The following is an 11851-nucleotide window of genomic DNA, read 5'->3' as shown; positions in this document are numbered from 1 at the left end:
ATGAAAAGGTCATGGAAAAATGTGGCTTACGAAGGAGTGAACTGAAATTTACTAAGCACCAGGATGATACCCTTGCTTCACAACGGAGTGGAGTTGGAGGATTTTCTGTTTGCAGGAATGCTCACATAAACAGACAAAAGGGTTTCTGTCTGCCTCTTAACACGGACAGATAAGGCCTACCCATTTTTTAATTATTATGATTTTTTTTAAAGAATCAGTCTTATACCTGTTGTATGGCAATGGAATATTGGTGCGTAAGTACAAGCTCTACTGCGATATCACCAACATCATCTCTGCTGTCGTAGGCCAGCATAACAACATAGGAGGCATTACTTTCGGAGCAGCCCTCATATTTAATCTCAGCACAGCAGTGTCCCTGGAAGTCCCACTCTAAGCCAAACCCAAAGTGCAGGGCACAGACGTGGTTCTTCAGGGATGACTCCCTCCAAGTGTTGCATGATGCCTCATTAAGGCTGGCTATGTCCCGTGGTCCTTTTCAGCCCAGGCCATTCTATGATTCTATGATCACAAGACTGTTTTGGATTCACCCTAAAACTCCCCAGCACAGAGCACATAAGAATTGCTGTGGCACTGTGGAATGAAGGTCAGTATGAACGTATACTTGCATTCACAAAATACATTCATATGCACAGACCTATACCATACCTAAGTATGATTTCTGTACACAAAAGGTTCAGGAAAAAAAATATTTTGATTGCTTGTGCCACTGCCAAGTGAAAAGTGAACATTCAAGAATAATTTAAAACTAGACCTAAGTATCATTACAATTAGAAAGAAATGTTCACTCTGCTTTTACCAATACAACACAGTCAGATTTAGATCAAAAATGACTCTCAAAGAGTGACTAATGACCATCTGTTCTTTACTTGAAAATATATCTTACTCCTAAAGATATATAAAGTAGTCAGAAAATATTTTAGACACAGTCAGAAACACAGGAAGAGCAGAAACATAACTGCTTCAGATACACAGCTTCTCTTGCAACCAAGTATTCCAAACAGCAGTAATTGTATCTATGCAAATGTTTGAGATCTCTGGATTTTTAAACTGACAATTTGGAAAGCAAACCTAAATTCTGATCTATAGAGTTTTGCTTACCTTTTGTCCATATTATTCATTCACGCTATTTTTATAGCTTTAAGAGGAATGCCATTCCTACCAGGCTTATCTAACATGCATAATTTGGATAAAAACTCTCATGTGATACCAAGTGTGTAGGAAGCATTTCATTAACGTCAGGCTGTGCTCAGATTTAGAATGTTTTACCATCAGGATCTGCAGAAATATATATCACTGCAGAGCACAAACAAACATATTTAAGTACCAAGTGGCTAGCGATGTGTTGTCTATTTTTCTACCTTCTCAGTTCAAGGTAACCTCCTGCACTAACCAAGGAGTTAGTGTATAAAGAGATACAACAGGCATAGAATTCCCTCTGTGAAATGCTTATTCTAAAAATGCTCATCATGTATTTATTTTTCATTCTGAGAAAACACTGCAAAGATAACATGCCTGAAGAAAGGAGACATTATGTCAAAAGTTGATTCCAAACAATAAATCTGCTTATAAGATATGAAGGAACTGGTAGATAGAAAAAAGCAGCTTTTCACCTGACTTACGTTTACACAGCAATTTTAAATGACTCTCCATTAATCACATTGTAAAAGCAGCAGGACTGTCTCAGCACACCACAGCTTTCTCTCTAGAACGGCTGCCTGGTCTCAACACTTGATTGTGAAATTTAGTCAAATACGTACAAGCAAACAAAACCCAGCAATTTGTTGTGCACAAAATCACCTTTCACCCATGGAACCAATACGCTTCACAGCTTTTAAATTCCAAAGCGAAGTTAACCAGTAATAATACACAGAGTGGGGAGCAGAGCTGCGGAACAGAAGAAGTTATGACCGATATCTTCAGAAGGGACCAGTCGTCTTAGGTACCAGCTGTGATCCAGCATGCCTTGTGCTCCATTTGCTGAGTGCTGACCCTCATCCAGAAACAGTAAAAGCAGCAAAGCCTAAAACTGAGCAGTCAAACCCAACAAGATTCAAAGTCAGTCTAAAATTAAATACTTCATATTCAAAAAAACAGGCCGTGGCAGTAGAAGTCTATAACATGTCATAGATGCTTCCTTTCAAATTTACAAGTACTTGGTTCACAAAACCTAAAATCTGTTCTGTATTGAATGCAGAACATAAAAGAATCTCTCAAAGAATTCTGCCTTACTCTTCAAATCGCTGAGTACCTTAAATACCCATTAAATACACACCAGAGTAGATAAGCACCAGGTGGTCACTCCTTGCAGAGAAAGAAAATCCAGTGTATCTATTCTACTAAACACAGCACAATTACATCAGCAGTTTTTAAAGGAAAGTAAGACCATCCCCTATGCTTCTGACCTCATGCAAGATTTTAAACAACTACTTTTCAGATTTCAGAGGATTGTCAGCAGTGCCTTTAATTCAGGAGGGATCAAGTTCTAGAAAGACAAACTCAACCCAACTCAAACATTTAGAAGTTTTATGAGCAACACTACAAATGCCTAGCTGAAAAGTGTTAACACACAATTCAGTGACTGTCCTCTCATGTTCACTGTTCAAAATGCTTATTTTTTTTAACATCTTATAAACATAGAGCTGTACTACGTACAAAAAGTTCCCTATATGCATTTTTCAAATACTTGGTCTGAAATACTTACATACTATTTCCTCAAATAATTTCCTCATGAGCTCCCTCGCTTTCATTTTTGATCATACAGAATTTATTAAAACATTCACTTTGTGCTCTGTGTCTAATATCAATAACACACACTTCTCCAACCTGCAGTATTTAAGCTTTTTTTCTCTCTCATCCAAATTCTCTTATATTTTAAGTAAAAGAAAAATCCCTTTTTGCCGGCAAGTCTGCTATTGTCTGAAGAGAGCTGATAGAACTACTTGGGCAGCTGCTGCATCCATCCCACTGATGCTTGCGTAGGCTGTAACTGGAAACCCCATACACTGAGCTGCAATTACCTCTCCTAAGCTATTACTCTTACTCGCTTGTGCACTTTGTAAGTGCCTGAAGGCTGCCGTCAGCATCATGTTCCATTCTGCAAAAAGAAGAGACGACTGCTCCAAAGACCATCTGAAAGATCACACACAATAGCTGGGGAAAGGTAAAGGTTGTATATGCGAGGAATGACAACAGGAAAATGATAGGGGTTTGAAGAAGAAAAGTGTGACTTCATGTAAGAAAGAAAAAAAAAAATTACCAGTTCCTATCCTGCGTTTTGCTCTGGCATTTCTTTTTCACAAAAAAAAGAAAAAAAAAGAAAAAAAAAAAAGGAAATTACAATAAACAGTAGGCAAAAACTTTTTTGTTTCTAGTAACTACTAGTTTTGATATGATTGGGAGGGAACCTATGATGAGATTAATGGCTTGTTACATTTATTTTAAGTGAAGTGGGTGGCTACACACTCAATTGTAGAGTCATTTAAACCAAATTCAGAACATGTCTCATTATTCGCCTAATAGCATACACGTATTTTAATCAATGATCTCAGAAACTACATTTAAAGCAGACTAAAAAAGCTTTAATTCAGAACTCTATTTCTTGACTTTCTACTCTAGTATTATACTTAGGCAAGAGAGCTCTTGTATGCAATTTCTTATGTATTTTCTCTCTATTTTAAGAAAGAAGACAAAAGAGGAGGGAAAAAAATACCTGAAAGTGTTCCCAAGTCTTCAAAACTTTACTGCCTTGAGAAATGACTAGTACAACAGCATGCAAACACCTCGAGCAATTAGCTTGGCAACCCAACTGCACTGCAGTATTAACACATGTACCACCTGTGACCAGCTCTATACATACCAGGACACATGCTCTAAGCCTTATCTGCTGTCTGCCTTTTGAAGTCCACAGTAGAAGTATTTTTCTATAACTGCAAGACTTGCAGAAGCTCTTTCTTAGCCTTTTTTTGCCCCTGCTGAGGTGACCAAACTAAAATAAATAATTTGACAAACAGAGTGATTCAGTGTTCCAACTGATATCTTCAACCAGAGGAAACTGAATTTGAAGTCAATAAGGACAACCTCTACCCACAACCTGGCAGCCTCAACAGCTACCTGCTCCATTGGAAAGTCATCTTCAATCCTTCCTTTAGTTTCTCAAACCGAAGAGCACTGTTGTTCTGCATGCCATGTTAGACTTCTGAAAAGGCACACCTGTTGAAGCACCATGTTGCTAAGCAGATCCATTGCAAGAAACTCTACCTACACAACTGCCTTATTCAAAACCCATTACCGCTCCAGCCGAGGTTTTCAGAAGGATGCCGTGACACTGTACACCAAGTGGGAATTAAAATGAATGCCATGGCCAGCCCAGGAGTTACGTCTTGGATACTGCAGTCTTCCAAAGCACATTTTTTTATTTGTTATGGATGAAATGTCTATAGGAATAAGAACATATTGCTTAGAGTACTATTAATGCAGCTGCTTTCTTACTATCAAATTAAATATCAGGTACATGCAAAGTACTATAATTAGCACTTTTCTTAAAATTCAAACCAAAAAAAGGATGAGATCTGCAAGATAAGAACATTCAAGAAAAAAATAGAAATGAAAACATAAGAAGTTAGAACTGCTTAGGTTCTACTAAGATTTTCCCAGTTCCACCATGATGTTTTGTTTCTAATGCTTCCCTGTAATCAAACATGCATTTAAAGCTCTCAAACATTCACTCATGTTGCAAATGAAAAATAATGAGATTGGAGATTAGAAATACTTAAACTTCAAAAATAATCCTGGACTGAAAAATCTGAGAGTGAAAAATAGAAATAGTTAAGTGCTTACGAAGAAATGGTTTGTAATACCAGCTCTGGTATCTATTATGATGGTAGAAAAGCAGCAGTCCCAGCTTTTCATGTCTTATCCAGAACTTATTGTCTTATCCAGGAACATATTGCCCTGGATACTTGATGTCACAGACAAACATTTCCAGTGGCAAAGTCATATCATAGAGCTCTTCAGCAGTTTTGATAGTATTGCAGTCCTCTGTAATACGTAAGCAATTATACTGTATAGTTTAACTTAAAGTGAAGTAATTTAGCATCCAACTCCAGCAGAAACTAGTTACAACTGCTGTGTGTGGCAGACACAGAGATGGAGAAGAGGCACTGGAAAACAGTTTGCAGCACAAAGAAATCTTAGTGATGGAGAAGCTTATCAGCAGAAGGTTTTCCTATCACCTCCTTCAGTTCTCACAAAAGGTTATAGAAAACATAGAGGTGAAGCATTAAAGCATGCAAATCCCACAGGAATTCTGTATCCAGTCACGGGAATCAAAGCTGAGAAAATCTAATCACAGTATTAGGTGGAGCTTTAAAATCGTAATTAGAAAATCTCTCTCTCTTCATTTTTCAGCTTCAACGCTGCTGTATTTTTTCTTTCAATATAACCTTGGTTTTACTCATTGCTAAAAAATTCAACAACCTGGAAACCTGCAGTTGCTATAGTGATTTTGGTTAATTACACAGTCTCAAAACTCCCAAACATGCTTTTCTAAGTTTTTTTGGGGGCATTTAAAAAAAAATCTGTGAAAGAGAATCTAATTTCTGCGAGGCAACAATCTTTGTTCCATTAGAAGCACAGAGAACACCAAGTGACATTCAACAGCAGATTTTACACGTCATTAAAATGAACATAATTTTAAATGTGGCCAAATTACTAAAAATGGAAATGACAATTGAGCTATGTAGGAACACAAATACTAACCCTTTATGATCACTTTGTGCCTGCCTCCAGCCAAACATGCTGGCTGGAATACAGCCCCACAATGGCAAGTGTGGGGGTATTTAGCAATTTTGCTCGAACAGACTGCTTGCCTCTACCACTGATGCTACTCAGGTTAAAATATTGCCTTTATTTCACTTCTTTTACACAGAGAGTAACACATTTTATATTTAAATCACTTCAAGCATATTGGGCATTTTAACGTCTTTAAAATATGAACCTTACCATTTCAGTAATGAAAGAACAAAACAAAACAAAACCTCACCAACAAACAACTGCCAACTGTGTTTTTCACTTCTCACTGTAGCAAGCACTTGTTAACAAGTTGCTCACACAAGATGCCTGGTTCACTCCTGGAGAAAAAATCTGCACCAACTTCTTCTTACTGAAGACAAAGCTATACATATAATTTACCCAGAAATATTTACAAAATTTCCTATGTAAGGGAACACCAACTTTAGAAAATGCTGCACTGTTTGGAGATTTAATTTTTGTCTTGCAGGATGAAGAACAAAATGGCATGAAACACATCAAGAAGGATGCTGGCAGTGAGAAACCAGAGACATCTGCTGCACTCATATATGCCTCACTACTGACTGAAATCAAGCAAAAGCTGACAGACCTCATCAGCGCCGACGGGTTTGTTTTGCTGATACTGCTCAGCTGGTTGTTGAGGCAAGGGATTTAGCTGCAAAGCAAAGAGAGTCCCCACAGCAGTCTGCTTATGATGGTATTAATATGCATATTAATTGCCCTCACACCGCTTGAATGACAGAGCTATACAAAGCAGCACGGACTCACAGTGTTTGAAACATGGACTGAAAATTTGTAGCTCAAAACCATTAGGAAGCAATAGCATCTATTTCAGAAGTCATTTTAATTTTCTTAAGGTACAGAACCCTTTCCTGTCCTACAACATTTCCCACTGAGCTTTTTATTTCTGTGATTCCAGTACAGTATACTGCAATTCTCATCAATCTTCTGCCAGTTGTAGAAGCATTAAGGTTGGAAAAGATCACTAAGATCACCTAGTCCAACTGTCAATGAGCAGCCTTTCCACAAGGAGGGGAAAAGGAGGAAAGAAAATCTAAAGAAATTGATCAAATCAAAAATGCCCACTAAAGTGAATTCTGAATTCATCTGTTATTCTGCACAGCTTAAACAAGTGCGATTATAAAACTGCAAGAGGGAAGATTTGGAGACACAGATTATCCAGTTGACTGTGACGGACCAACAGAAACAGATTGGTGGCACATTTGTTGTCCTCCACACTATTACCTCCTTGACCAACCCCAGGAGCAGTTGCCATCTCTTGTGGGCAAATAATCTGTGCTGTAGTTTTCATAGGACAGATTAATGGTTAACACTGGACCAAAAGATGAAGGAAATGAATTCTCCTTCAAGTCCAGCTGAACAACTAAGTTCTGTTGACTTCTCACGTTCCCACTGAGGCACTGAGTTCTGCTGAAGAAAAACAGTGTAATGTGTGTGTTTGTAAGGAAAGGTCCAGCCAACAGGAGCTGGCTGGCAAGGCAGCTCCTTGCAGGCTTTGAAGCAGATAACCAAAATCTCATCTTTCTCATTTGTATACTGAGATAACCCTGTTTCACATGAACGTGTTCATTCAAACAGGGATATACCGAAATTATTTGAGACAGTAAATGACATTCTTCAACTACATCCAGCAATCTTGGGCTTGACCCAATGCATGCAGATACAAATACTCTAACAAACAGACAAACATCCTGCTCTAATTGCTGGCAGAGTCTCGCTGCTTTGGCACAGGCTTGAGCCACAATACACTTTAGATACTTCCCTTATAAACTGTACATAAAACAGGCTAAAAATTCACCACCAATTCTTGCAATGACACAAAAAGAATACTACAAAATATTGGTATTTAGGACATAGGGATATACCTAAAAAAAAAGAAAAAAGTGACCAGTGAAGGTATCTATTACATCATTAAGGTTGCTTTGAAAAGTTACTTTTTAAAGTTACCATTTACTGACTTATCATACTTATCATAACCCCAAAATGAAGAAGTAGGCTTTACCATGTTCTTTAGGCAGACAAATTACTTGAAAGCAGATTTGTTGGTGTTTCTTCTTCCTTTGCTTCATTTTTGACAACAAGCTCCAAGAAGGTTTGAAGTCAAATAATTATAGCTACTTGTTTTTCTTCTGCCTCATTCCCGCCCCCCCCCTCCCCCCCCCCCCTTCACTATTCCAAAAAGTTGTGTGTCATGGCCATTTTCAGTTCCAGTCTTTCAAAGAACTTTGGTTCATTCTTGGCTTTAAGCATATCAAGTTATCTCATTCAGTTAGCACACAAATAGCCTTCACTTCTGTTTCCACTCAAATTAATGGCTCCCTCAGGATCCTGCCTGATAATTTTAATGCATGTTGAAGGAAACTGACAGACAAACAAATTTCTACAAACAGTTTATTTTTAAAAGCCACTGGCTTTAGTACTCCTAACAATGAAATGGATAAGCTCCCAGCATTGTACTGAAGCAATAGCTGTCTATCTACAATAAGTTATATCAAAAATTGCTCTAAAAATTACATCCAGGAAACAGATACCAGTAAAAAGGAGAACCAGGATGCACCATTTCACAGAGCTAATATAAACAATGGAGCAATTGCCGTTTCCCTGCTGTAGTTACAAACATCTAATTTGCACTTAAGTAGGCTGTATTACTCCACATTCACGTTGATGTAAGAGAAAGATGATGAAAACCCACATGAGTCTGCATAAAAATGTGGTTTCTCTGGGACTTTCTGAAATACATAGAGTATATTTACTCTTCACTAAGAAAGTTGGATACTTACATATAGGGATCTCAGATCTGTATACATTTTGCAACATATTTTCTGATCAGGGACAGTTTAACTTCTGAAAGTTTTATTTTAACCTCTAGTTTAACCATCTAACCAGATCTGCTACAAGTGAAATAAACAAATCAAACTTCATTAACAAAACCTCTTCAGGAATCCTCTGTACTTTCTTTTTTTTGCCCCTCAACTCATGCTCTACAGGCAAATGTTTCATCAGGACAGTCAGTAATAAAAATAAATAATTACAGTTCTGGTTTAAGCCTCAAACTTTGTACTGTAGATGCATTTGAATAAAACACATCTAAGAATTGTTTTTCTCCCTTGATAAAACAGGGAACCTAGAGCAACAAAACTTCTGATTGAGGTCTATTGGTCTGGTGCATAAAGTTGGGAGGGATGAATCTAGCTCAGAAAACTACACAGCACTGATCGAAGATGGAGAAGATTTGAAGGTGCCTCCTTTATAGGATCCCAATTGGATCCTACAGTCTCTGTTGCTTTTTCTTCCCAATTATAAATAAAACAGCAAACAATGAAGCATGAGTCAAACTGTGCTCTAGGGAGTATGGAGTGGGAATTTTCTCTTTGGTTCTCTGCTTGGAAAACAATGCATGCACAGATAAGTGGAATTTCATACCTACCATACTTCACTGTTTCAAATCCATCATATTTATGCTATTTAATAAACTAGTTCATTCAACGCTGTATGTTAACTCTTCCGCTAACCAAAAAAGAAAAAAATATTTTAGGTATTATTTTGAGCAGGCATATGACATCAGGGGGAGTTTGGTTATTTCAGAAAAGAACATTTGGATAGTCTTTGCAAAGAGCATTCTTTTTGTGGTAGACAGATAACATAATTCAGTATAAGTTGTTCCATAGCTTAAGAGAACACTTTATATAATGCAAGATAATAGTGAGGCCTGTAAAAATAATTCTGAAATGTAATATAAAGAGATATGCTGAATACTCCATTTTTACGCACAAAGATGTAGGAACTTCTCTGAAGCAGTCAGACATGGGAGCTTTATTTCCTTTCCTTTCCTTTCCTTTCCTTTCCTTTCCTTTCCTTTCCTTTCCTTTCCTTTCCTTTCCTTTCCTTTCCTTTCCTTTCCTTTCCTTTCCTTTCCTTTCCTTTCCTTTCCTTTCCTTTCCTTTCCTTTCCTTTCCTTTCCTTTCCTTTCCTTTCCTTTCCTTTCCTTTCCTTTCCTTTCCTTCTCCTTCCCTTCCCTTCCCTTCCCTTCCCTTCCCTTCCCTTCCCTTCCCTTCCCTTCCCTTCCCTTCCCTTCCCTTCCCTTCCCTTCCCTTCCTTCCCTTCCCTTCCCTTCCCTTCCCTTCCCTTCCCTTCCCTTCCCTTCCCTTCCCTTCCCTTCCCTTCCCTTCCCTTCCCTTCCCTTCCCTTCCCTTCCCTTCCCTTCCCTTCCCTTCCCTTCCCTTCCCTTCCCTTCCCTTCCCTTCCCTTCCCTTCCCTTCCCTTTCCTTTTTTTCCAAATTAAGCCATGTAAGCATTTCAAAAGGAGAAATCAATTCACACCTGTATAGTCAAGCAGGCACCTAACTGTTTCTATCGGCTCATTAACTACAATAGCTAGATTTCTGGCAATATCAATGAGAAACAGAAAAATTAATAACTTGAATTACTACATGACACCTGGGGATGATATAATGCTATAATCCACTGGGCAAAAGCTCAAATACAAAAACATTGTCTTGTAAATTAAACCTTAAGAAAAAAAAAAAAGAGAAAAAAAAGAGGAGAGAGAGATCTAGTTTATTTAATCATCAGGATAACTGAACACAGTGACAAGTACAATATCAACATACAAAGGCAGAAAGGCCTTGAAAAAAAGGCATTGTGCATAATGAAGGAAGACTCATTTATTTTACTTCAGATATGCCCAAGGAATAATTGAGGTTATTTCTGTTGTCCGTTCAAATAGTCCTGTGTCAAACTGTTTGTTCCATGCCACTGTCTTTAGCAGAGGGCAACCACTTCATGTTGGCAAATAGTGTTTTGTTTGAAGAACAGTTAAAAGTTAGTGTATTTCAAAAAAAAAACAACAACAAAAAACAACCATGAAAAACAGATATGCTGCAACTTCCTTTCCTTATGAGCCCTTTTAAAATTTGGACATATAAAGATATTGAGCCTGATGGTGAGAATATCCTAAAAATACTTATTACTTTATGTAATATTTCCTGTATCACTTTTACTGCCTTCTTTTTCTCTATACAAAAATCAGGAATTCCTGGAGTTAAAATGAAGCACTTTGTAGAGATAAATGGATGAAAAAAGAGGAGATGAGTAGCGGAAGATTTATCTTGACTGAAATTGTGGTATCCTCTCTACCTGTACCAGAATAACAGTATTATTGAGTAGAATGCATGCAATACATGACATACATGTATGGCATACATACCTTGAAAACAGTCAAATAAATCAGGCTTCAGTAACTTTTTTCCCTAATCTTTATTTCTCTATTATTTGCTGCAGGCGTTCTGTGCAAAACAAACTGAAGTTAAAACCCTCACATGCAGGCTCAGAAGATGAGAAGGTAAAACTAGTATTCTTAACAACTTTAGCCAAAAAAAGCATTGGAAGTTATACTATAGTTATCTGTCTGGCATGCAAGTCTCACTTTACTACTGCATTCTTCACTAAGTGAAATTAAATGGAAAAAAAAACAACATGCTTTCTAAAAAGGCAAGACCTAAGACAGACATTTGATGCAGTTTAAGCCAAAACCTTCAGACTCTCAAGAAATTCTACATGGACAAATAAGAGGAAGATCACTGAAACAGCATATAATTCAAAGAAACATGCATAAAACTTTTCTGAAAATAGTTGCCTCTTACTTGCAACAGTGCTAAAGAGAACTGCTGGGGAAAAAAAAGCATCCGCTGTTCAAAAAGAAGAATATTCAGAAGTGTTGCTGTCACTTGATTGTTAACTCAATGAAAATTTTCAACCAACCATAATGCAATACAATTAGTCAAATCTGACTGTGAAGGGAGTTATTACCTCAGAGCGTATATGCTGGAGAGACTACATGTAGTGACAGAAACACTCTCATAGTCACTGCTGGAGATGGAGCTGAGGGGGGAATCACGTAAGCCATCCTGAGAACTGAAAAAACATATGGAAACAAAATGAACTGCTGAAAAGAACAAAGGTAAAAAAAAAAAAAAAACAACAGCAGTGTGGTAACATGTGG

At 37.6% G+C, this 11851-nt stretch overlaps 1 protein-coding gene across 1 annotated transcript in view; it reads right to left on the bottom strand.

Moving 5' to 3' along the window:
• The window catches only part of ZFYVE28 (zinc finger FYVE-type containing 28), a gene marked incomplete at both ends in the record, with an annotated part of 146300 nt that overhangs the window by 16177 nt on the left and 118272 nt on the right, over nt 1-11851 (bottom strand). The window contains one exon of the mRNA XM_079534670.1: nt 11659-11763. Within this exon, the coding sequence (XP_079390796.1) occupies nt 11659-11763 (105 nt within the window). The remainder of the gene's footprint in view (nt 1-11658; nt 11764-11851) is intronic.

Source organism: Tetrao urogallus, assembly GCF_951394365.1.
Source record: "Tetrao urogallus genome assembly, chromosome: 4".
Lineage (NCBI taxonomy): Eukaryota > Metazoa > Chordata > Aves > Galliformes > Phasianidae > Tetrao > Tetrao urogallus.
The sequence above is the reverse complement of the archived record's forward strand: the minus strand, read 5'-3'. Positions and strand labels throughout refer to the sequence as shown.